The 27572-nt window shown below is 42.4% G+C and overlaps 1 protein-coding gene across 1 annotated transcript in view; it reads right to left on the minus strand.

Annotated features, from left to right (window-relative positions):
• The window catches only part of DOCK11 (dedicator of cytokinesis 11), a 177445-nt gene that overhangs the window by 83482 nt on the left and 66391 nt on the right, over nt 1-27572 (minus strand). The window contains exons 7-20 of the mRNA XM_051968881.1: nt 24406-24540; nt 23337-23514; nt 22884-22963; nt 21173-21256; nt 18013-18153; nt 17241-17456; nt 13311-13433; nt 11787-11869; nt 8368-8490; nt 8125-8201; nt 6892-7076; nt 6732-6797; nt 4995-5087; nt 2441-2564 (exon numbers count right to left, since the gene is read on the minus strand). Of these exons, the coding sequence (XP_051824841.1) occupies nt 2441-2564; nt 4995-5087; nt 6732-6797; nt 6892-7076; nt 8125-8201; nt 8368-8490; nt 11787-11869; nt 13311-13433; nt 17241-17456; nt 18013-18153; nt 21173-21256; nt 22884-22963; nt 23337-23514; nt 24406-24540 (1708 nt within the window). The remainder of the gene's footprint in view (nt 1-2440; nt 2565-4994; nt 5088-6731; nt 6798-6891; nt 7077-8124; nt 8202-8367; nt 8491-11786; nt 11870-13310; nt 13434-17240; nt 17457-18012; nt 18154-21172; nt 21257-22883; nt 22964-23336; nt 23515-24405; nt 24541-27572) is intronic.

Below are 27572 nucleotides of genomic sequence, written 5' to 3' on the forward strand. Positions count from 1 at the left end.
CCCCAGGCTTTTGCCATCAACTTTCTCAGCAGGTCCCCCAAAACATTCTTTGCCAGCTCCCAGAATCCTGCACTGAAATTGAACTAAGCCAGCTAGTGTCTTTTGTGGTCCCCTGGGTGAGGTGAAGTTGCCAGTCTATACTTGGGACTCTACTTTTCATGGCAAACCTCAGGCTTTGGAAGCCCACATTGGGGCACAGTGTTCAATCTTTTCGAGTGTGAACTGGGGACCCCAATATCCTGGATCACCCAGTTTCTTTCTGGGGATTCATTCCAGATCACAGATTCAGGCCTCAGGGCCCAGATGGCCAAGTGCCCGGAGCTCTGAACTAGCAGAAGGGAGGCTGGGCTGTTTTATAAGCAGTCTGGTCTGTAAAAGAAGTGGAGTCTCTGTGCAAAGACTGTCAAAGTAGTTAAATCAAGGAGCTGACAAAGTGAGAAAATTTTCCAACCCAGGAAATATGCAAAGGAAAGGAAAACGTATCCTTTTGGCAACACTTTTGTCCTGTAAATCAGTCTGAGCAGGTGGGCAATGCCAAGGGCCATTCAAAGACAAGCACTGGCTTAGAGGTCCCTCAGGAAACTCAGTAAGGGGGAAGGGTTGCAGGACAGGGGTGCCTTCCTTTCTTAGCCGATCTCCCAGTCTGATGTGCTACAAAGGCTGGGAAAGCATGAAGGAGAAGCAGAATTACACCTTAGAACTAATTTAATGTTCACTGGAATCAAAAGAGAGTTCTAGTTCTACAGACAATTGAGCAACAAGAGTGAATTAAGAGTCCAGTCTAGGTCCTGTCTGACTCCTATCTAGAACAGGAGAACCAAGGATAGGCCTTGGAAATAAAGGGCCAGTTCTATTGGGCTTATATCCCCAAAAGATACTAAAGAAGGGAAAGGGACCTGTATGTGCCAAAATGTTTGTGGCAGCCCTGTTTGTAGTAGCTAGAAACTGGAAAATGAATGGATGCCCATCAATTGGAGAATGGCTGGGTAAATTGTGGTATATGAACGTTATGGAATATTATTGTTCTGTAAGAAATGACCAGCAGGATGAATACAGAGAGGCTTGGCGAGACTTACATGAACTGATGCTAAGTGAAATGAGCAGAACCAGGAGATCATTATACACTTCGACAACGATATTGTATGAGGACGTATTGTGATGGAAGTGGATTTCTTTGACAAAGAGACCAAACTGGTTTCAATGGATAAATGATGGACAGAAGCAGCTACACCCAAAGAAAGAACACTGGGAAACGAATGTGAACTATCTGCATTTTTGTTTTTCTTCCCGGGTTATTTTTACCTTCTGAATCCAATTCTCCCTGTGCAACAAGAGAACTGTTCAGTTCTGCAAAAATATATTGTATCTAGGATATACTGCAACATATCTAACATATATAAGACTGCTTGCCATCTAGGGGAGGGGGTGGAGGGAGGGAGGGGAAAAATCAGAACAGAAACGAGTGCAAGGGATAATGTTGTAAAAAAAATTACCCTGGCATGGATTCTGTCAATATAAAGTAATTATTAAATAAAATAAAATAAAATATTTTTTTAAAAAAGGAAATAAAGGGCCAGAACTACCAAGTTCATGGCTCTATCCTTGATCATCTTTGAGTAATCCAGAATTGTTCCTGTCCAAAACTCCCATAGGTTCTTGGGAATGAAGCTAGTTAAACATGTATTCTGGGATGCTCGGAGCAAGCTGCTTCATGCGGGCTCCCAAGTTCTAGGCTGTCCTATCTCTACCACTCCACAATGTCCGGAGAGACCATCTTAATCATGACAACAACTCACATCTGTTTAGGTGCTCTGAAGTTTCTGCTGAAACTTGTGTGGCTTTTTTTTGCTTCCTGTGTCCAAGAGTCTGTCCATTCCCCAGTCAGGGAATGGGCACTTTCTACTTGGTAGGATTTGAATCCTGGGCTCCTGACAAGTCTGTCATTCTACCTGCTGCCTCAGACTGTCTATCTCAATGGGAATGTCTTCAGGATGGAGCCTGAGGCCTGACCACGCCAACATACTCATTGTGGCTTCACTTCCAAGACCTGCACAGTCTTATTGCTGCCCATTGCTCACTAGTGCCAGTCAAGGCTTATATCCTACAGACTCCCAGATGTCTCTGGGACTAGAATTACTTCTCCATTCCACGAGGATCAGGACTGGAAAATTCCAGTTACCACACCAGCTCCATTCAATGAGTTAGCGCTACCCTTTAGTCCTCCATTTTTTTTCAAATGGCAGATTAGAAATGACAAATCATACAGGGAGATTACTTTCTAATCTGGCCAGTATTCCTAGTATAGGAGCAAAGCTTTCAGTCTAAAGTTCAATAGACATTTTAATCAAGTAAAAGTTCTCCCACTTAAGGAAAAAGAAACTACCCAGTGAGCTTTGCAGCGGTTCCCAGGGTGAGGGAAGCATTCCAAGAAGACATTTACCTAGAGTTTCCACAGTGTCCTGCTTCTTGGCTGTGCCCTTTGTGTTAATTTCACAGCTAATGTGATAAAAAGTGAAAAGCAAATGATGCTTTTGATGAAGGTGAATAGGAAGTTCAATTTTAATCTGAAAAGACAAAAAGACATCACATGTGGCAGTTTATTTCAGTTTTTCCACGACCAAATTTCATATCAAATTTGTTTTCATTCAACTTTTATCATGGTGGTCAGAAAGCATTCCCTGCCCAGGGGGCTAGTTGGGCAATCCCAAAGTGTTTCACAATTTTGAAGTCTATTCCACATTTGCAATGCTGTGCCCTAAGGCTATGGGGGGTCCCCTTGGCTTCTATTAAGTCATCTTGGTAGCCCCCAAACACTAGGTAGAAAATATAGAGCTATCACTCCTGCCCACCCTGCCAGATAGAAGACATTTGTCAAATTGAACCTCTTAAAATAACACACCCTTTAATTCACATACATAAAGCAGGAAAGAGACCACTTTTTGCTAATGTCTTTTGCCTCACCATAAATATGGGAAAAAATTTTAAAATCTTCTCATCTTTACAAAGAAAGTTCCAAAAATCACTTAGTAATAGCCTCCATAATATATCCCTTAAAGGTTTTCAAAAGGAACTTTTCTCTTCAGTAAGTAGATAAAAACTAATTATTACCCATTATATAGTGAACACAACCACAATGCTTGTCTGAGAAGTCTTCATAGCATTTTAATACCATGACCTCATTCACATTTGTAATACCTCTGAGGCATGAAGAAGAACATTATTCTCATTTTCACAAAGCATGGAATACTGCTTGAGATAACATGCTTTATTCTCTCTCTCTCTCCTTCCCTTGCCCTTTTCCTATCCCCTCTTCTCCTACCTCCTCTCCCTCTCTCATCCTCTATCCCATCTTCCTCTTCCCATTCCCTCCTTTTTTTTCTCTTTATCTCTCCCTGTATATCTATCCCTTTCTCTGTTTTTCCCTCTCTATTTTAAAGACAACATTCTTCCAGAACTGTGCAGGGAACTGAAATGACCGAAAACCCTGGCTCTGACATATAGTAGCTATGGAGTCACAAGCAGGTCACATGATTTTTCCAGGTACTGCTCTCAGTTTTTATTTTTGTAAAATGAAGGCTCGGATTCAGGAACCTACAAGGTCTCTTCCAGCTCTAAGTCTAATATATTATGAATATATGATCAATTTGTGATCAATAGTTATTAGTCATAAAGGTAATCCCTAGCTAGGCGGCTCACTCTACACTCTCCTGTAGAAGGGCATGGGATAAAGGGCTAAGACGAAGAATTCCGTTCTCTTTGATGCTCAGCTCACATTCTCGGGTGGGAAAGGACCAGAAGAAGTACTTCTTAAACATCCCCTTGAACCTTTGGCTTACAATCTACTGAAGCAAACTGTGGGAGTAGCCGATCTCTCCTTTCAGCCCATTTTGTTGCCACATTTAACTCACTGGTGTTATACAGATGTAGAGGTAGGTGCACGTTACCATCTTGTAACAATGGTAGGGGGTACTTGCATAACCCTCTTCAGGAACCAGGTTTCATGGTCTGAGATGTCAAGAGGGCAGTGTAGCCTGGCACTGGGCTGGGGCCCACAGAGACGGGCCAGCTTTGAGGGAAGTTTGAGGGAAGCTGGCCAGCTGTGGAGTGAACACTGACAAAGCGGGCAAGACAGACCAGGGTGGGCAGTAGGAACCCAAGAGGCAAGCATACAAATGCATGCAATTCAGAGAGCTTGAGAGGAAGGTCAGGGAAAATCTTGAGCATAGAGAAGACAGATACACAGCAGGCTGGGAGGGAACAAAGCATCCACACCAAGAAACAAACAAGGAAGACCACAAAAAGGCAGGCAGGCATGGTGACGGAAACAGGGGAGGGACACAGGGATTTCATAAAGTGAAGTGGGTACTTGGGAGGGAAGACCTGTGCTGGGAGAGGGTTGTAGACTCTCCTTTTAATTTGAGAAAATCCTGCAGCAATGGAATGAATGCTAATGAATCAAGGGCATTAACGTACCTCCTTCCAAATGTAATTCAGTGGTATGGGATGACTTCTAAATGAAAGGGGATTTGGCAGCCGTGAACCATGGAACTTTTTCAACTGGGGGTCTTGTGACTAAATGTGGGGGTTGCAAAATTATGCTTTATAATCAGTAAATCTTTGCTTTGTATATGTCTTTTTCTATACCTCTATACCCAGAGTCACGTACAAATTTCATGGGTGAAAAGGGTCGAGAGTGGAAAAAATTCAAGAAGCCCTGCCTTAGAGAGTGCCCCATCCAAGCCCCTATTCTTTTACAGCTAAGGAAACCAAAGTCTAAGAAAGGAAGAGTTTGCTCCAAGGGACCCAGCTATCCATTCACAGATGCTGCTGTCTCCCCGTGGAGAAATCATTTCCTCTAGCCATTCTCCTGCTCAAGAGCTAATTATTGGCCTCCATTTGCCAGCATAGCCTCCACCAAGTAACAAGACGGGATTTCCATAGACAACAGCTTCAGATTCACATATGGCCAATCTGTTGGCGGAAGACATTCTTACCTCATCATAGAACTCTGGATTTTGGTTGTGATGGGAGACGATAGCAAAAGCATTTGTGACAAAAACAGACCCGGCAGGTTTACCATAAATACACTGCAAAAGAAACACATTCACTGGTTGAATCCCATGCTGTCCTGAGGCTGCATGTGACGAAGGGGTCTGGGGACAGGGACAAAGGAAAGCATCAGCCGGAAAGGCAAGGCTCCAAAGATCTGGTCAAAGTGGCTAACTTAAGAAGGAGGAGCCTCCAGAGGCCACTCATTAAGATGAATGTAGAGTCTAGTCACAAGGAGATGCTCCCTACCTCTTAGCAGCCAGTGGGAAAACATTCTGAATATTAGGCAAGAGTTCTCCTTGGGGCTCAGTCAGTCAATCAAGTGGCTCAGCCAAAGAAACAGACAAAGGAAATTCCCCCCCAAAACATCCAAGCCTTCTTTGAACTTCATCTACCATGAAGGGCTGGCTTTCTGTTTCTCAAGCTCTGTAGGACATTCTGGCTTCTTTTCCAGTGTGTTTTTTCCCTTTGAGACCTAACACAGAGCTATTCTTTTAACAGTTTGCCTCACTTTTCAGTTACATTGATGGCCTGGATTTTGTTGCTGGATGTTTTATCACTGCCCAGCGTCATCCTAGTTTGACTCACTTCTTTACTTCCTGATGAACCTTTTTGCCCATTGAGAAATGGCACACCGCACGTACATCTGTGACCGTGTAACTGTGAGATCACTGAGTGTATACTCCAAAGTCTGCGAGGGATTTCAGAATGAGATTACATAGGATGAGGAGTTACTCAGGGGAACACAGATTTAGAACTTCAGAGGTCTCCTAGCCTAAGCCTCTTGTTTTCCACTCAGGAAAGTGAGAATAAATTCCCAGAGAAAATAAATGATTTGCCCCAAGGTCACACAAGTAGTGACAGAAGAAGATTTGAGACCCTCTTAACTCCAAAGCCAATATTCTTTCCATTCTACCAAGAGGCTTCCTTTTGCATTTATTGCCACTGAAAGTAGAAATGGAAAAAAGGGGCTTCATTCAAACTACCCGATTTTGCCTGAAATGCAGGTTTCTAGATAAAAACAATTTTTTTCCCTTAAAGGTAAGGGCCACTCAGCCTGAAAAGAAGACCCTGAAGGACACCACAGACTCCCCTGCCCTCCAGACAGCTGAAATAGTCTGTCGTGTGGGTTGGGCGCCCTCTAGTGGGCCTTCTCAGGCTCCCCAAGTGGAAGAGCTCAGCCAAGACAGAGGCCTCGGGAAGGCCCTCTCTGATAATGCCCCACCTTGACTTTGGAGGGACTTATCATCCAAAAATTGAAGCACCAATGGGCAAGGCGCAAAAGGCCGGGCTCAAAGCGGACTGAGGCAGGAACACGTGGCTTCTGCCTGCTCCCAGCCAAGCCCAAAGGAGCTGGCGAGTCTATGATGATACTCTTATAAACTCTGGCTGCTCAAAAGCCCAAATGACTGTGGATCTGGAAATGAATAATGGTGTAATGGCAGAACGAGGCAAATCAAAAAGCTACAGGCAGGAGAATCTTGCCCGAGCCATCAGGCCCTCGCTTATCATCGCTGATTTCTCCCACAAGGACAATAAATCAAAGGAGAGCTCTGGATCTTTACACTGCCTTCTCTGCAAGATCCTCCCTCTGTTTTACAAGACTAGTGCAAGAACACTGGCAATTGACCTCCTGGAGAGTGAAAGCCCCAGCGCTAACATAAACAAAACAAGGAGCGCACCTTTAGAGCACTAGCGTCGCTTTCATCTGAATCCCGGAATTCCACACACACAGCAATGTTCCTCGCCTAGGGAAAGAAGGTATTATTTAGAAAGAAGCCACAGGACAAAGGGTTTGAACAGAAATTTGCCATCTGGAAACGAAGCCAAAGGCCTGCTCACCTTGGCAAACGTTTTCTGGCTGTCATACTTTAAATGTAAAGGGTACACATACAGGTGGTTTTTGTAAACCGTAAAAGGGTAACAATATTTTGCCACTTCGGGAACAAACTCTTCAACTTCCATGGCGATGTTTGGAGAATTCTTCACAAAAGGCTTCACAGGCACATAGGAAGCAGTGACACAATCTGAGAATGAAAGCAGAGCTGGGTAAGGGCCACACGTGATGCAGTTACAGCTTATACTGTAACACTTTTCAAATTAAATGACCTACAAGTGTTTGAAGCTATCTGAGTAACTGCTCAAAAGGCTGAATTCTAAGAGACTTCCTAAGAATTAAAGAAGAAAACTACAGAAACACAAAAGGCCAAAAGGAATGAATGCTGCCACTTGAGGCTTGGTCACTCCTTCTTCTCAACACTAACTGTGGAAGGTAATTGACTACAACAAAAATTACCATTTCAACGCTCAACTGTGTGAAAAAATCTACTCTTTTTTCCCTCATGGCTGTGATTTAGCTTTCGTTGCATTTTTGTTTTTTTACTGGCAGCAGCAAAATAAGAGTACATTTCCATTGCCAATGAGCTCATAGAAATTAACTCAAAAAGGTAATTGGGTCCAAGTGTAATTTTTCACCTGCGAGACAATGGAAAGCTTCTGAAAAGTCATTTTCAAGATGTGTACCCAATAATAAAATGTCTAATCCAGAAAAGGGATTTCACAGAACTACAGGAGACTTTAGTGATGCAACTTATGAAAAGAAGCAACCATTACACTGCAGGAAAAAAAATTCCTCGTGCCCCAGGATGGGAAAGCAGACATGAAGCTGGAAAGTGGTAATGAAGACGAGCTTTGGAGAACCGACTCTCTCCCCTGTTCCATTCTCCGGAGGTGGCAATGAAATAAATGTAGCCGGGAAAGCCTTTCCTTTGGGCAAGAGCAGTCTGATCATTTTATCACACAACCTTTTGATTCACTTATGAAATGAAGATCCAATCAACTCAACTGTGCCGCAACGTAAAATATCGGAGGTGCCAGGGACCGTGGAGGTCAAGCCCAAGTCTCTCATTTTACACAGAAGACTAGGCCGAAAAAGCGAATAGACTTGCCCGAGACCAAAGGGTCAATCTGTAATGGCCACTACTGTTTTAGATTTCCCAGTGAAAAGAATATGGCGACCACATTGTATCATAAGGCAAAAAAGTTATTTTTAGTATTACACATGAGAGTTCTTACTTGAGAAATCTGGTGGTACACATTCTATTACAATGTTTAACTGGCCAGGTATGATCTGTAACTTGGTCTTCTCTGGCCTGAGTGTAAAGGAAACATACGTTAATCTTTAAGTTGTGAATATGAGACATATCAGCAATAGTATTCTCAGTCTTGAGAGAATATCCAATGTTTCCCCAAATATTACTCAAATTTCTTTTTAAATATGACTAAAATGCATTTATTTTAGTAAGCTAATCAACTTACTTCTTGTATTCAGAAAGCAACTTGAGAATATCTTCACTAGAGAGCTTGCTGCTGTCTTGTTTATAGAAAGGAGAAAATCTCCCCTCTAGATCCAGAGAGCCTTGAGTATCTTTGAAAACTGGCCTTAAAGAATAACAAAATGATTTTTCAGTATCCTAAAATACTTATAAGTGAACTGAAATTAAGAACTATTTCTCTAAATTCAATCTTCAAGGAATCCTTACATACTGAGTGTCTGGGGAATACTCTGGTAAGTTGTCTCTAGTGCCTCTGCAGCTGGGAATATAAAGTTTCCAGTGGGAAAGCCTTTGGATGCTGATGGGGATGGTGATGATGATGATACGACAACAACAGCTAGCATTTATATAGCAATTTAAAAGTTTGCAAAGCACTTTACATGTTATTTTATCCCCCAAAACAACCTTATGAGGTAGGTGCTATTATTATTATGCACATTTTACAGATGAGGAAACTGAAGCAAACAGATTGAAGTGACCTCGCCAAGATCTCAGTTAGTGATAGAGAGGTAGGATTTGAACTCAGATCTCCTTGCCTTCAAAGTCTTAACACTCTATCCATTGTATTACCAAGCTACCTCCAAAGGCTTGGTCAGCACTTAACTACTGTGAATATCTTTAAAGGGGCTTCCTTTGATTTTCAACCAATTGGTGTAATCACATTTCTCTCAATTTTGAACCAATCCTTCAGCAAGGATTCCAGCAGCTCCTGAAAACCAAAGCAACTCTTAGGAAGAGGGAATACATATAAATGGCAAAAAGGAAATCGTATGCCCCATGACCAAATAAGGGGTGGTGGGAAGGAACAGGGGAAAAAGGAGAATGGGGTCATGAGAATAAAAATTTGGTTTTACCTTTACGTTTTTCACATGTTTTGCTGCCCTATCCAATATGGAGGAATCAGAAGTCAAGTTCGTGTATCTGCAGTTAGGAACTTTTTGTAAGAGCACCATACAACATGGCTCCCACTTCTGAGCATTACCTACAATAGCTGCAGGATGCCAACCTAAGCCAATCTCTACCCCCTACCACCTCCCTGGGTTTTACTTTTTTTCAATCTGAAAAATGAAAACAATGAGACTTTTCATGAACTAATGTGCTCTCCATTCCAAGATCCTCCAGTGAAAGATCCGAGTTTAAATAAAAAGAAAGCTCATATAGTCAGTTTTTCCTCTAATGTGTGCTGTAAGCCTGGCCAGAATTAACTGAATTATTCACAACACGCTGTCCTTTCTCCTGATGAATCAGGGGCTTAGCCAGCCTATTCGCTGCTGTTTGGAAGTTTTTCAGTCATACCCAACTCTTCATGACCCCATCTGGGGTTTTCTTGGAAAAGACAACGGAGTGGTGGCTATTTCCCTCTCTGGCTCATTTTACAAAGAACGAAACTGTGGCAAACAGGGTGAAGTCACTCGCCCAGGGTCACGCGGTGTCTGAAATCAGATTGGAACTTAGGAAAATGAGTCTTCCTGATTTCAGGCCCAGCACTCTATCCACTATGCCATTTAGCTTCCCTGAACAGCCTATATCATTGGGCAAGCTGGGAGCTGGGTTAGGTCCCGCACTCTGTAAAAAACTAAGGAAGAAATGCACATAGGTCATACTTTGTCAGTCTTTAAAAAAGCAAAAATTATCACCTGAGCTACATGTGGCCCATGTACCCAGCATCCCCTTTCTTAATTAGGCATGCTGATCAAATGAGTACAGTTTCTGGAATGTTTCTATTTTTAAAAAATACTCCCAGTATCCAGACGGATACCTATGAGGGCAATAACATCGGCAAGGCACAATGGCTACAATTCATTCATTTTCTGACTCGGGGACTTTTTCTATTCTCTGGCTTCCTTCCAGGCTCAGCTTATGAACCACATCCTAGGGGAAGCCTATCCTGATCCCCTTGGTGGTCAATGCTCTCTCTCTCTTCCTCCTCCTCTTCAAATCAGCATTTTGCACATAACCTAGCTGTTTGCAATTGGTAAATAACAATGATCACAACAGTGATTGTTTACATGTCACTTTAAAAGTTTGCTAAACACTTCATAATCATCTCATTTGATCATTACAACAACCTTGTGAGATAGATACAATTATTATCTTCCATTTTACAGAGGAGGAAAATGAGGGGAAATGAGATTAAGTCAATGTCACAGTAAGTGTTTGAGACAGGATTTGAACTCAGTTTTTCTTACTCTAAGCCCAGCAGCTTTTCATGTCTGTGAATTCACTCTGTGCCATCTAGCTACCTAACAAAATGAAAGCTTCTTGAAAAGAGCAAGTATTCGGGCAGCTAGATGGTACAATATATAGAGACCACTGGCTCTAAGGGCTGCACTTAACACTTCCCAGATGTGTGATCCTGGGCAAGTCACTTAACCCCAAGTGCCTCACTCCCCCCCCAAAAAAAAATAATAATTATAAACAAAAGAGAAGGTGTTTTTCATTTTGTCTTTGCATGTTTAACACAGTATTCAGCATATAGTAGGTGCTCAATAAATGCTTGCTGGACTGTGTCTTCAAACATGCAAGAGTGAAAGATGTCACTAAAATGTCTTAAGATGAAAAAAGGCAATGTGCTATCCAATGACAGAGAGCTGGCCTTCAAGTTAGAAATAAATGGGTTCAAGTCTCATCTCTATACATAATGCCTGTATGACCCTGGGCAAGTAATTGAACATTTCGGAACCCCAGGGACCATTTTAAGAATACACGCTACAGAAAAGTTGAGATTCTGGATCAGTGGAAGGAGTTCTCTATATCAATGCACCAGGGGGTGTCACAGTGTACCCAGGATTAGGACTCGAGTCAGAAAGAACAGTTCTCATGTGATCTCAGTCACTTCTAGGTGTATGACCTTGGGCTAGTCATTGAATCTCCATCTGCCTCAGTTTCTTCACTTATAAAATGGAAATAATAACAGCCCCTACTTCCCAAGGTGGTTTTGAGGATCCAGTGAAATTTAAAACTCAGTGCCTGTCACAGCAGGCAATATATAAATGCTTATTCCCTTCCCTTCTACCCAACCTTGAGTCAAAATGGGCCAATTTCCCAAACAAAGAATTAGAAGGTTCTCAGTAGAAAGCAAATCAAAGGAAAAAGAGCTCTTACACTCCAAATTTCCTGTTTATTGAAAATAAGAAAAAAGTCCTGCTGTATACTGTATACAGTGTTTAAAAAACTCATATTGAGCATATGAGCTCAATGCAACTCAACAAGCAAAACCAATTGTTGCTCCCACCCCCACTCCCTAGAAGGATGTAAACTCCTGGAACGCAAGTGCTTCCCACTTTTATTTTTTTATCCCTCAGGCCCCCTTGCACATAACAGATGCTTGATACATACTTGTTGGATTGTACGAAATCCCAGCATAAAGACCCAAAAGATACGAACGCAACGTGTACAGACCTGGCGGCCCAAGCGAAGGGCATCCGATACCGTCCAAGCCTGCTGCACACCTGCCTGGCTGCCTTATGCACCTTCTGGGCAGTCTAAGAGAAGAGACAGGACAAGAGAGTCAGCTATTCCCATTCATTTCAGTTGGCAAATGACTCAGAATAAGTCACTCTCTATATCAATCCCAGTGAAACCATTAAATGGAGCCCACTGTTTCCATTTCCTTCAAAAATACACCAAAAGCAAAAGGATCCACCAGGATCTGATGTTGAAAGACGCTCCCAGCCATATTTCCATCTGGCTTAAGCTTGTTTCTTTTTGAAAAATGCTAACTAATCTGACTGGAAGGGCTTGCATAGGATATACGTGACCTCAAGAAAAAAGGCCCATGACCAATTACCAAGATAACGAGTTCTGCAGCAATAAATATCAAGGAGTTACCATGCCTACAAGGTAACAAAGGAGGGACAAGGGCAATGAAGCATTGGTCTGCCTCCTGTCCGTAGGGAAAATGTGGCAATCTAGCCCATTTCAGTGGGAAGGGAGCTATCTTTCATATTTTCCAGCCTTTTCCTTCACAAATGAGCCATATATCCTGACATCATTTACCAATGAATAAACTCTTTGAAGAAGTAATTAACATGGGGGAAGAACACTGAATTTGGATTCCGAGGACTTGGGTTTGAACTGTGCTACTTCAAATTTGGATAGCTTTGAGCAAGACACATCAGCTTCTTCATCTGTGAGATAAGGGGGCCAGACTGGACAGGCTGTGCAGTTGCTTCCAGGTCTTTAGGATACTAAGAATTTCTAGGAAAATGGCTCATGGCAACAGGAGGGCAAAGGAAAGAGCATCAGAATGCAGTCCAAAGATCTGAATTCCACTTCTGCTCCTTACCAGATAGCCAATTGCCTCTGGGCAACTTATGTGACGTTCCCAGGCCTCCCTTGGGTGAGTGCTCTCTAAGGCAATGCTTCTTAACCTGTCTTTCTCAACCTCATGTGAGGTACCATAATTGAAAGTGGGGGTAATGAAATTATGATATATTATCAGAACATGTTTGATACACACCCTCCCACACACAAACATACACACACACCCCTTTATACCCAGAGTCATGTAAACATTTCTTGGGTGAAAAGGGGGTCACAAGTGGAAAAAGTTCAAGAAGATTTAGTCTAAGGTACCTTCGGGAGCTTCCTATTCTCTAGATCTAAGAGGTAACTGGAACAAGCTATCTGTGGCTGAGCAATGCTACTTGGTAAAGAACTTATAACGTCTAAGCTGTCTCTCGTTTCCAACATAAACATGGAAAGTAATGGTAGCCTTCAATCAGGACAGAAATGGAATAGAACATGTGATTCCTTCCAGCTGCTCTATGTGTTTTATATGTGTTAACAAAAGAGAGAGAACACTCAAAGAAAAGCATTTTTCCCTTGAAATTGACTGAAAATAGTGTTTAAAAAACTCAGTAAGATATAAAACTTCCCTCCCTGCCCCAGTCTGAAATGCTGCCATTTCCGCCTGCCAAATACCTTAACTGGATCCGAGGTCTTGATGTAGGGCTCAACACAATGTGTAATGCTCCCCTGTAACACCTTCTCCACTCGGGCAACAAGATAAATTTCAACGTGGGGATTAGTCACTGAGAAAATTCCCTGAAAGAGAAGAAAAAGCCTTTGCAGTCAACCAATAAACATTTATTAAGGGCCTACTGTGTGCCAAGCACAGTGCTAAGAACTAGAGACACAAAGAAAGGCAAAAAACAGTCTCTGGCTTCAAGGAACTCAGTCTAATGGAGGAGACAACATGGAAACTACATACAAACAAGACACAGACAGGAGAAACAGGAACTAATCAACAGAGGGAAGGCATGAGAATTCAGAGAGCCCAGAAAAAGCTTCCTGCAGAAGGTCTGAATTTTGTTAGAATTTAAAGGAAGGCCCGGATGTCAAGAGGCTGAGGTGAGGAGGAAGAGCCTTCTAGGCACGGGAGGCAGGCAAGAGACGAGGAACGACAAGGATGCCAGTGTCACTATAGCGAAGAATAAAGGTGGGTGGGGGGAGGCAGGGAAAGTGTAAGAAGACTAGAAAGGTGCGGGAGGGGAGGCCATGAAGGGTTCTGAACACCAAATGTAGGATTTTCTATTTGATCCTGACTGTGAAAGAGCAATACTGGAGCATCCCGAGGAGAGGGTTTGTGTAGGAAGATCACATTGCCAGCAGAGTAAAAGAAGGACCATAGAGGAAAGACCTGATATAGGCAGAGCAACTAGCAAGTTACTACCTTAGTCCAGGCGCAACATGATGAGGGTCTACAGCAGAGTTGGGGATAGCATCAGAGGGGAGAAAGGGCACATGCTGCAGAGATGGCATGGACATAAAATACTTAGGCTCTGGCAATATATCAAACAGGGGTAAGGTGAGAGAATAAAGAGCTGAAGACGCTGCTGAAATCATCAGCCTGGATATCTGGGACAACGATGGCACCCTCAACAGTAATAGAAAAGTAAGAAGAGGAGAAGATCTGAGGGAAAAGACAGTGAGGTCAGTTTTGGACAGGGATAGAATGCTCTGCCTAAGGTCAAGAATTCAAATCTAGTCTCAGACACTTACCAGCAAGTAGCTTAACCTCTCTTTGCCTCAGTTTACTCAAATAAATAGGCATAATAACAGTACTTTCCTCACAGAGTTCTGAGGATCCAAAGTGATATTTGTCAAGTTCTTAGCCCAGTGCCTGGCACACAATAAATACTATATAAATACTTCCCCCTTTCTTTCATGCTGAATTTGAGACTTCTCTAAGACATCTATTTCTAGAAGTTTAAAAGGCAGTCACAGATGCAAAACTGGATAATCAGCAGAGAGGTTAAAGGTGAAATGGTAGATGTGACAATCATCAGCATCGAGATGATAATTCAATCTGTGGAAGCTGAGGAAGTCACCAAAAAACCCCCCAATATACAGGGAGAAGAGGGCTCAGGTTAGAGCCCTGGAAGTGATCCCCAATCAGGAAGCATGACCTGAATGAAGATCCAGCAAGGGTAAGGAAATTGGTTGGAAGAGAATCAGGACAAAAAAGGACACACCCAAAACCTAGAGAGAAGAGATTATCGGGGAGGAGAGAGTGACCAACATTGTCAAAGGCTGCAGAATCTCAAGAGGGTACCATTGGATTTGGCAGCAAAGACATCACTGGTAACTCTGGAGAGAGCAGTTTCACTTGAATGATGGGGCCAGAAGCCGACTGTAGAGTTCACGAGAGAATGAGAGGAAAGGGAGCATTGACAGTCTTCTCAAGTAGTCTAGCCATAACAGGGAGCAGAGATATAGAACCTTAATAAACAGGGAGGGGTGGATCAGGTGAGGACCTTTTGAGGAAGGGGGAGAATGGGAATGTTTATAGGCAACAGGGAAGTAGTCAGTATGAAGAAAGAGATTGAACTGCAGAGAGGGAAGGTTACAGAGGGAACAACCTGCTGGCTAAGATGTGATAGGACGGTATCACCTTCATGTAAAAAATTTAGCCTTGGCAAGAAGGAGGATCACCTCATTATATGACATGGGGTGAAGAAAGAGATAGTGGCCAAATGCATGTAAGTGACATGAGATGAGGAAAAGAGAAAAGGGAGCTCTTGGCAAATGACCTCATTTTCCTCCCAGTAAATTATGAAGCAAGCTTCTCAGCTACAAGGATGGGAGGAAGAGGAAGATGTGAAGAGGGATGAACTGATTTGGAAGAGCCACTGTGATCAATGATATTGAATTAGGGAACATAAAAGGATTGCTTTGCAGTAGTGAGAGCTCTCTTGCTACCATGCTCCCAAATGATATTTGAAGTTCAACCAAGCATGGCTCCCAAACCTAGATGAGCCTCAGGTTCCTTCCATTCATAGCTCTCCAAGCTCTCAATGTTCCTTTGAGAACAAAGTTCCAAACATCTCCACAAAACTGGGCTGCCCTTTGCACTTGTTGATTAGTCTCTTCATCAACAATCAGCAACGTGCAGCACAACTGCTCAGCAGGATGGGTCTCAGACACAGAAATATGCTTCTCAAATAGAGCTGGAAGTGCATTTTCCTGCATCCCTCCTAAGACTTGGAGTCAATTCTATTCCTCAATTAGCACTAACGACAGCTGAGGGACCAAAGCCCTTTATGGTACTGTGTAATAAAGAAATGAAGCTACTCTTGAGAAACTGCATCTGTACTGCTGAGAAAGCTTGGCTGCTTCCAAAATAGGAGAGAGACAGAAGACTCAAAGACCCACTTTTTAAAAAAGTTTGGTCTATTTAGGTAAATATGCTCTAGTTGCAGGAACATGCTTTGATGGCCTGTGGAACAGCAGCTGGTACCAAGTCAGGCTCTTTCTGAAGGCAATTTTCTCTCTTACTAAGATGGCTATTTCAAAAGAGCAGTGACATGAAGCAGTTCCAAATGTGACTCCACCTAGGCTTCTTCTGAACTCTATCATCAATGATGGCAATGGGTATAGCCCTACAGTAGAGCAAAATGAGAAAAAGCCTCCCTCTTGGGAAGAAAACAGCCACCCATTTGGGTGAAGTTATCATCTCTCTTAAGTACCCTCAGCCAGGCAAAGCAATGACAGGTTGCCCTCTTCTCCAGTTAGCAGATCTTCCGGTTCAACACTTAGCTCACATCCCACTTCCTGCAGGAAATCCTCCTTTTAACGACAGACCACCAGTCTCATCTTTAGCTTTCCTAAACTCTTAGAGCATTCACTGGCTATCCTTACACATTTTAACACATGATGATATGCTGTCTTCCATTATTCTCAGTACTTCCCAGTGATGATGTATGAGTGTGACCCTTATCTCAAGAATCAAATCTGCAGGTGACCCAAAGGGTGGGCCTAAGTGTAGGTGCATAAGAACCACATCATGTATAATAAGCAGAAAAGGAGGTGGGCTGGCATGCTGCTCTGCTACCACCCATACAATGACAAAAGCTCTCCAAGCTCATTGAAGGGATACTCTGAGGACGATCTATGGGAAAACATGGCCAAGAAGTTCCCAGGATGAAGTCACAGGAAGATGTGAGTAGGTTTGTGTAGGCTGTCAGCCACACACAGAGTATTCTTTTCACCCCGGAACACATTTTGTGTTATGCTGACCTATACACAGGATACTTTGGGTGTCCAGAGAAGTTTTTGTGATCTGCTTTTCTTACTGTCTGGGTGCCACAGAACAGTGGCTTAGGGAGCTTTGCGCTTTAGTGTGTTAGCTAAGTGTACACTGTTATCCTCACACTACCTATGACTGGGGCTGCGTGCCACCCATAACGGACCGCTAACGTTTTTAGCACTTCAGTTTCTCTCTCACCACTTCCGTGGGTACCTAGACCTTAAAAAGCAAGACTCCAAAGATTCTTATAAATCCTTGAAATTGCTGACACTGCATTCCTGCTTTTAATTCATGAAGCCCTGTAAAGGCTAGACTGCACACACCTGTTTGATATAGCGTAACTGAGATTCCTCAATTCCATGAATAAAATACTCCTTAGATGAAGATCCCTTTGGAGTACCATCACTGTCCATGTGTGCTGGTGGTCCCAGTAACATTTCCCGAACAGCTGGAGGGTTAAGGTCCACATGGAAGTCAGCTGAAATCTTGCAATTATTTTTCACATCAAACAAGGCAAGGTTCAGAAAAAATGGCTCCACCTGGGAATTGAAGCAAACATTTGCATTTTTAATACTGACAATTCATTTTGAAAACTCTGAATTCCACCAAAATCTTTTAATCATTTCTGCAGCTGGGAAGCTCTTTGTATTCATTTTCATACTCAAACCCAACTCAAGAGGAAAGATGGCTCATTTGCATACCAGAAAAAGACATTCTAAAATAACAACTGGCAGACTTTGTCCAATTTGAAGCTGCATTCAAAAGCAAATTTAGAGAATCTTACCGTTAATATATTTGTGGAATCATTTTATATGTCACTGAGAGCCAACCAAGATTATGAAAATCAAATCGTTTCTTGTTTAAATCAGTCGAAGATGATGCAAAGCGATCGCTATCTCAGAATGATATCATTAAGCAATAAATATCTAAAACACCTTTTAACTGAACACAAACTGAAGGGGGTTTGTCAGTTGATCAATATACCAAGGCTGGGACAAAAAAGCATTTCTACTTGTCAAGGGGAGGAGGATTTCCTGAATGAAACCACCACACCAATGGCTAGATAGTGATTTCTAAGAGGCAAGTAATACATACATTTGTGGGTGATCCCTGGGCACCGTCTCCAACGTGGCCCAGGACATTGAAGGTTATGTCATGGCAGCTCACTATAAAACGGCGGCTACACTTTTCTTCGAATGGTCTTATGTCTGGTTCAATGCCCGAAAAGTCCAACCTCTAGAAAAAACACACAGGCAGGAATTATCGACCAATTAAAGGACACGTGACTAAAATCCTCGGGTCCTGATCGGCAGGATCCAATCTTAGTTCAGATCCTGGCCCTTGCCAAAGACAGACAGGCAGATAAATTACTGTCACAAAGAGACCCACAAGTTATACGAATGAAATATTAGTGTTCTATATGAAACGATGACCAGGCTGCCTTCAGAAAATCCTGGAGAGACTTACATGAACTGATGCTGAATGAAATGAGCAGAACCAAGAGAATATCATACACAGTGACAGCAACATTGTGTGACTATCAGCTAGGAGAGACTTGGCTCTTCTCAGTAATACAATTTCAAAAGATTTGTGATGGAAAACACCATCCACATCCAGAGAAAGAATTATGGAGTCTGAATACAGATCAAAGCATGTTATTTTCATTTTTTTTCCTTTTTTGTCATTTCCCCCCTTTATTTTGATTAGTCTTTCACAATGTGACTAATATGGAAATATGTTTAAAATGACTGTGCATGTATAACCTATATCAGATTGCTTGCTGCCTTAGGGAGGAGGGAGGAAGAAAAATTAACAACTTGAAATTTTACAAAAATGAATGTTGAAAACTAACTTTCCACATAATTATAAAAAATAAAATACTAAAATGTGTATTGCGGGGAGTGAGATCCGTAAGAGAACATGTCAATGACAGATCATCTGAGAAGCTCTTCCAACACAGCCCTCAATTTCCAAGGCCTGAATACCTTAGCTCAAGCAGCCCAGGGACTCATTATTTTTGTTCCATTCAAAAATTGTTATCATCATGACTGGGCTGGACATGATCCGTCAGTAGACTGACATCCAAATAGAGTTCTCTTACTTTCACTATTTGGGGCATTGTCACATTGCATTAGTTTGTTATGCTCAACTACACACTTTTTGGTTATGAGGGGAAGAGGTGCTCATTGGAAAGCAAGAAGGATGTTGTTTACTTGTCTCAGTTAGCAAAAGACAAAAACAACTACACAATAATAACATTAGCAGTTAACATAGTGATTTAAGGTGTGCAAAGCACTTTATAAGTACTATATCATTTGATCCTCCCAACAGCCCAGGGAGGTAGATGCTTTTATTATATCCATTTTACAGATGAGCAAACTGAGGCACGGAGAAATTAAGTGACTTGCTCTGAGTTAAAAACAAAAACAAAAAACTAATAAATGGCAGAGGGAGATTTTGAACTGTTTTCTTGACTCCAAGGTCCAATGCTCTATTCACTGAACCACTCAGTTGCATGTTGTCTCATGACTATAAGAAGAAACAACCAATATGGGTATCAGAATAGTAAACAAAACTCTTTTCTCCAATTAGTGAAGTAATTTAAATCCTGGTAAGTTTCTCCACCTATAATATCACAATAAACTGCAGCAGTGTTACCCAGTCTATTACAAAAGACCGAATTCTCCTCAAAGGGGCCTTATGTATTAGATCTGCTTACAGAAGCATATGAAGGCAATCTGTTGTTACTTGTACTCTCAAAGAGTGCAATGAGAAGAGACACTGCATGAAACCATCCAAACGGCCGCCCATCTGGAGGCCAGCTATCCCATCTGAAGGCCCATGGGGCCCTATCAGTCTGACTATGAAGCCTCTCTTTTAATCACCCAGGAGAGCATCTGAGGCAATCGTGTCAACATGTCAAGCTGGGAACTAAAAAAAGGGTGAAAGCTCTAAGGAGGCAGCCCTCAGGGAAAGGATGCCCAGGATCTACTTCCTCTGTTTCCATAAGACTGACATCTCTTGTCCTCGGAACTTCACTTACAAATGCCAGGCATCTCTCTTCACAGTAGCTCATTGACAAGCAACTCCCACATAAAACCAGCTCAGTTTCATGACCGCAAACATGCTCCACCACAAATTTAAAAAAGAAAGCCTGGCTGCCTTTGGTTTCAACCGCATTCAGTTGGTGCCTTTGTACAGCAGGAACAAGCCTGACAGGTCCAATTAAAGCCCAATTATCTGGGGGAGAAGACAAGGCTCCTATGTGTTTGGCATAAGGCTGACATTCAAGAAGCCAGATGTGTTCTCTCTTATCAGTTACTGAGGAAGGAAAAAGGCAAGCAGACCAACTAGAGCTGCCCAAAAGCTCCTCGTTCTCATGGTGCATCTTTGCTACACTACTTCCTAATTAAAAACAACAAAAAAATAAACTCTTTGCCCAACTTTAAGGTGTTGGGGAGAAAAGAGTGCAAATATAAAAAATATATTCAACTCAGAACTGTTTACAGTGAAAAAAGAGTTTGTTGTGACACCCACCTATTTAAAATGAGCAAGACACAAAGAGGAATCGGTAATGTTTGGGGTGCAAAACCGGGAGCTCGACATTTTGCCAGTCTTCCTCCCACCTGCCTTGATTCTTGATGAAAGCCTCCACTCTACTCCACCTCCAATCCACTCTCTATACCTCCGCTAGAACAACAGAATCAAGACTCTTCTGCTCCCGACCCATCAGAAGCTTCTTTTTGCCTACCAAACCTATCCAAATGCCTTTGCCTTCCAGAAGTAAAGCTTTCCCATGCTGATGTCATATAACGATTTTCTTGAATGTATACTACAGTCTAGGCAAATGAGGCTCTCCTTCTGCCTCCAAACACACCCACTGCTTTCCTGTGTTCCTTCCATGTGCCCAAAATATTCTCACTGCCCCTCTTTTGCCTGATGAAATCTTAGCAAGCTTTTAAACCTCACCTCCTTCAGGAAGGCTGTTCTGGTCCCCTTTCTCAATAACAACCTCATCCTCTGGGTCTCATCTATATCACTGTTAAGTGCATTAAATTTTAGGGCTGAATGCACTCAGTATCTTGGAAGATATTTTATGGTTATCTGGATTTGGGGCTTCTGCTCCTACTAGACTAAAACCTTCACGAAGACAGGGTCTGTGATTTCCCAAAACTACAGCTCCCACAGAGCCCAGCTCACTGCTCAGGATGCATCCAAAAAAGGGACTTCAGGACTCTTCCAATGACAGCATTACCTGTACATCAGCATCAAAGGAAAAGAGGTTCTGTCTTCCATCTCCTCTACTGAGCTTGTTCAGCTGTTCAGTTTCTCTTCCGTACTAAAAATGAAAAGAGATCTAGTTTTTAAAACATCAAATCCTTTTTATTTTTCTTCAAAGGCTAGTTTGCACTAAAATACACTTTATCAAAAAAACAAACTATAAATGCTGACAACCTCCAAAAAGGCAAAAAAAAAAAAAAAAAAAAAAAGCTTTCCTAAAGGGACACTGGCTCAACCAAAGAAGAACTGTATCAATAATTGCTCTCATTGAGGCCTATGAAAACCTGGAGATCAGGAGCCCCACCATGGGCTTCTTCACTCCCCTCCCTCCACTAGCTGTACCTGACACAGCACTGGTCCCCTCCCGTTAAAACCCAAGACAGCCAGTTTGGATAAGGTCAAAGAAGGGCTTGCTCACATGGGCTCAAGGCAGACACGGAAAACTAAGATTTTTCAATCTGGAAAGGTAAAGATCGAGAGGGGACGTTGGAAAATCGCTGGAGACTGAGATTAGCCAAATACGTGTTATTCACCAGGTCTTATGTTACATCAGAGACCATGGAATAAAGACCTGACAGTTCAGTTTTTAAAAATGGAGAAAGCGTGATCAGGGTAGGGACCAGCCGGTATTCACATAGCAAGCCAGTTCAAGAGAGTGAGCTGGCTGGTTGGCGCTCCCTTCCAGTGCCTGTCTTTGGAAGGTAATGGATTCCCTACCCTACTGGGTCTTTATGCAGGAAGCTAAATTCCTACTTGTAACAGATGACATAGAGAGGCTTTCTGATCAGTTAAGCATTGGGCCAGGTGCCCACTGAGCTCTCTCAGTGCTGAGACTCTGCCTCAGCGGTTTTCTAGGATGTAAGGAGGAGAGTGGAAGAGGTTTTTGGAACAAATTTCCATATAGTTCAGTCATGTGTGTGACTCTTCATGACCCTTTTGGGGATTTTATTGGCAGAGATCTTGGATTGGTTGTCCATTTCCTTTTTTAGCTCATTTTACAGATGAGGAAATTGAGGCAGTTAAAATAAGCTGCCCAGGGTCACCCAGCTAGTAAGTGTCTGAGGCTGAATTTGAACTCAGAAAGATGAGCCTTCCTGACTGTAGGCCTAGCACTCTGTTTACTTAACCACCTGGCTGTTACATATGTGTATATATTGCTATCATATACACACATACATACAAATTCAAATCTTCACAGAGTGTGGTCCACTTACCAAATTTGACACTTGGTAACAAGAGACACACACACTCTCACACTCATTGTCTGTCTGTGTCTGTCTGTCTTTCTCTCTCTCTCTCTCTCTCTCTCTCTCTCTCTCTCTCTCTCTCACACACACACACACACACACACACACACACACACACACACACCCACCCACACCAAGAAAGTATATTTCTAGAAAATCATTAATTGGATGTCAATCAAATTACATCATGGAGAGCAAGTACAATGTGCAGCTCTCACATTAAAAACTTCCTAAAGGGCTTCAATCTTTATTAGGGGCTCTCTGTAACCACCAAGAGTTAAATGATGAGGGGGAAGAGACCCCCCAAGTAAAATGGCTGTCTGTAGCTGGGAACATTACCACCCAATGGGAGATGCTACTGACATTAGAAGAGTTTCTCCTTCATTCTCTCTCTGTTTAATTTAAACCACTATTAAAAACAAACAAAAAAAGCTCTACCTTCATTAGCTCAGGGTGCATACTCCTCTCCAAGCTTTCCATGATGTTCTCTGATTTCCCTTGGCTGCTCGTTTCATCTTCTGTAAAGTCATTAAAAACAGATGTTCCAAATCATACAGATCATGTCTTACTAATCACCTCAGAAAAAGTGCCCAACCAGCTCTCCTTCCCCCATGCTCAGATTTATCGCTAAGCTTTCTGATTATGAGAGCAATGGAAAACGTTAATGGACTCTTGAAAATCTGCCATGAATTTCCCATCCAAAGTGTCCAATTTCAAGGCTGCTTATATTTCTCATGTCAGAATACACGTAGCATGGCCTTATATCTTTGTCTTAATCCTTCCACCTCCACAGTCACCTTTAACTAAGGAAAGGGTCAAGACCCAGATGTTTGCCTACATGTCCAGAGACAAGGGCATCACCTCAAAAATGGCTTACTCAAAAACTCTGACCTTGCACAGACTCCACGGCCTCTTTCTTGTCTTGTCCTGAGCCATCTGCGTTGATCTGAATGACCTTTCTCAGTGTTGTCAGCCATTCTTCCATGTCCTGCTCATTTTCTGCTGCCAGATAATGGCTGTACTTGTCTAACATCTTGAGCTCAAAGGCGTGACGCCGCATTTTGGGACACTGATGGTGAAAGACAAGAAACACATCCAGTTAGTAGAGTTACTTCTGTCTCTTCCCTCAACGAACACATCTGCTGACTAGAATGGACATCCCTAGAGGATGAAGACCACACTCTTACGTTCAGTCATCACTTCCCTCAGCACCCGACACCTAGCATCCATCATGCATCATTCAGCACCCAGCATCTAGCATCCGGCACCTGGCGTCTGGCACCCAGCATCCAGCATAGTGATAGCATGGAGGAGGTGCTCAATAAATACTCTTGGAGTGGAGGAAGATGCCTCACTTCTTGGACAGTCTCCCATCTTAGAGCAGAAAGGAGCTGCTACTCCACAATAAAGCAATGTTTAACCCTTTCCCAGCTACTGAAGTTTTGCTTGGGTGATTGTAGACTTTCTTTAGGACACTGGAGAATGACAAACCTAAATATGGCCCAACTCCAATCTGGAAGCAATGTCGAGCAGTGGTGAGAGCACTAGCCCAGGAGACAGTTTCATTGCATTGCCTTCGAGTAGCAGCTCTACTATCTTGGACGAGTCACTGCCGCTCTGTGGGCCTTAGCTTCCTCATCTATAACATGAAGGTCTTAAACTAGATTACTTCAGAGATCTCACCCTTGGCTCTGAACTTATGATATGTATCATGTAGTATAGGGAAAAGGTTTATCTCATTCCAATATTTCTATTCAAATTCGTTACAAACTTGAAAATAAAATGTCAACTGTGACTACATTAGGACCTAAGAGATTATTTTCATCAATATCCTGGATTTTCAGAGAAGGTAACTAAGGTCCAGAGAAGCGTCCGAACTCCCACAGCTTAACGAAACTAAGCTGGAATTGAGATTTTTTGGCTCCTGCACAATCAAGATCTCCCATGATCCCCTGCCTACCTGAACAACATCAATGCAGGCATCCAGGTAGATGCAACCTTTCGATTCCTTGGAATTCTTCTCATCTTTATAAGAATTAAGAATATATGAACCATCAGGAAGGTGAGTTAAATAAAAATACCTTCTCTTGAACACCTGTAAAAAGACAAGAGCATCAAGAAAGTATTAGTCAGGCTTCCACTGTTATCTCAACCATCTCTTTCATCTGACGATCTCAAAGGCCTTTCAGACATCATTTATCTTAACAATCTACAGACATACCTTGGAGGTAAATAGAATTATAATTATATCATTTTTAAAGATAGATATGGTGAGGTCAAGTAATTGGCCCACAGTTAAACACTGGAAAAGAAATGGACTCTTCGGAATCCTGGAGCCTTCATTCCCAGATATCCTGCTATTCTGTGGGGGTAGAAGAAACAGCAGCTGGGCAGTGGCGGCTTGGCTGTCCCTGGGGCAAGGACCATCCTCCAGCTATTCTTGCTCCTAGCAGTTTACTTGGTATGGCATTTTGGTGGTACCTTGCTTATGACAATTATAGTCCAAAGGATGATGATCATAACTCCTATTTTATCAACTCTGAAGCTAGCAAACTACTTCCTATTCTCAACATGTTCCAAACAGAGCTCATTATCTTTCCACCCAAATTCTACCCCCTAACTCCCTTATTTCTGTCAAAGGCACTACCATTCATTTAGCCACCAATGGTCAATTACTTCTAGAGTCATCCTCCACCTTCCCTCAGATACCTACACCAATGGCCACTCAAACCCTAAACTGAGGTGATCCCATCTCCACAACATCTGGTCCATCTTCTCTAATTTTAAGTCTAACCGTGCTCTCTACTCACATGGCCAACATTCTATGTCATCAATGGTTTCATCATCATTTCCTGACTAGCCTACTGCATGGTAATAACCTCCAGGATGGTCTCCCTGACTTAAGTGTCTCAACCCTTCAATTCATCCTCAACACAACTGCTGAAGTGATCCTCTGAAAGCATATTAGGCCATGTCACTCTAATGTTCAAGAATCTTCAGTGGCTCCCTATTACCTTTGGAATAAAATACAAAGTCCTCTGACATTTAAAGCCACTCACAATCTGGGTTAATCCATCTTTCCAATCCAGCTGCACATTATTTCTCTTCACATACTCTCTATGACTTGCCAAACTGGCCCACTTCCCATTTCCCACATACAACATTTCATTACTTGCCTCCCTCCAAGCCTTTGTTTTGCACAGGTTATCCCCCATGCTTGGAGTGTTCCCTTTACTCACTTCCATCTCACAAAATCCCTAGCTTCATTCAAAGCACAGTTCAGATACCAACTCCTACAAGAGATCTTGCCTAATTCTCATGGTGCACTCCACCCTGAAATTATTTTGTGCTTACTTATATGCTGTTTCCTCCCAGTAGAATGTAAGCTGCTTAAAGGCAAGGATGGTTGAAGTGTTTTACAATGGTCTTTGAAGCCCCAGTGCCTGGTTTAATCAGATCATCTCATCTGAGCACCCAAACAACTAAGTAAGGGAGAGTGCAAAGGTACTGTTTCTATTTTACAGATGGAGAAACTGAGGCTCAGAGAGGCCAAGCATCTTGCTCATCCACAGTGACATGGCAGAGATGGGATGTGAACTCAAGTTTGCCTTACTCACATCACACTTTTTGTCTTAGCTTGATACCTTTCACCAACCTGATTGTCCTTCTCTCAGTATATCTTAGTTTATCAGACTGTGCCTAAAAATATGACTCCTGGATCTGAACACAACCCTCCAGATGTAATCTGACGTCAGGGGCGAGGAGAGAGAACCTACCACCTGCCTTGTTCAAGACACGACGCTGCTCTGACATTCTGCTGCATCACACTGGTGACTCAAATGGAGTTTGCCATCTACTAAGTTTCATCTAAACTGCTGTGTAGACACACCCGGCCCATCCGGTAGTTTTGTGGTTGGGTTTTTTTAAGTCAAGCAGAGGACTTTACTTATTCTTATAAAATTTCAATTTATTAGATTTTACCAATTGTCCCAGTGTGTTGAAATCTTTTTTGGACCTTTACTTTTAGCCAAAATGTTTAAAAGCTTTTTTTTTCCTTTTTTAAATTCAATTTTCTTTTATTTTCAAGCATGAATTAGCTCTCTCCCTCCACCCTGCCCCAAATCCACTGAGGAAGCAAGAAAAACGAAGCTCCCATTACAACCATATAAAATCAAGGAAAACAACATCCAAAAACTATGCCTCATGCTTTATCCTGAGTCCTTCACCTTTCCGTCTGGAGGTGGGTATCATATTAACCATGAGTCCTCTGGAACTGTGGGTGGTCACTGTGTTGATCAGAGTTACTAAGTCGAAATTGTCATCTTTACGATAAAATTGTCATATAAATTGTTCTCCTAGTTCTGCTCACTTAACCGAGCACCAGTCCTCCCCCGGCTTCTGTGGAAACCAAACCCCTTCACCATTTCTTAGGGTTCATTCACTTGTTTGACCACTCCCCGAGTGTGAAGGACACACCCTCAGTTTCTAATTCTTCGACACTACCAAAAAAACCCCCAAAATTTGCTAAAAAAAAGATTTATGTACATATGATGGGGGATAGCTCCTCTGTTTTTTTCTTTGATCTCTTTGGGGGCAGTATTGGTCTTCAGTTTTATATCTTCTACAAATCTAAATCTAAAAGTTCTAAAAGACAGCAGAGTCATTAGGTGCTAGACAGAGCTAGGATTAATTATTTGTCCATGTCACCACCAAGTAGTCTAAATGAGCTAATAAAGTAGACTGTGATCATATCTAAGCTCGAATTCTAGAGACTCTCCAGAAAAAGCCACACTGTTTGCAACAGGCACCATTAACCATAAAGTATGGGACAGAGAATGGGAAGGCAGGAAGTCAAAGATTCTGAGGATCAGTGTTTCACATCCCTGCTTCACGACAAAACACATATTCAGTGGTGACGGCAGCCCTGCTATGGCATCTGGGAGTGCGGCTCACCTACTAGGGTCATCATATGTAGGTCTTATGTCTAGTGGGAAGCTTGGAAGCTTTGTCACAAAAAAGGGACTTTCTGTCCTTTCTCGAAGGAGGAAAGGGGAAGTAAGGCATGGAGCTTGGCAAATATTTACGGGGGTATCTATGATGTTGGTACTTCTAGTAGAGGGTTATTTC

This window comes from Antechinus flavipes, chromosome X, assembly GCF_016432865.1.
Source record: "Antechinus flavipes isolate AdamAnt ecotype Samford, QLD, Australia chromosome X, AdamAnt_v2, whole genome shotgun sequence".
NCBI classification, from domain to species: Eukaryota; Metazoa; Chordata; class Mammalia; order Dasyuromorphia; family Dasyuridae; genus Antechinus; species Antechinus flavipes.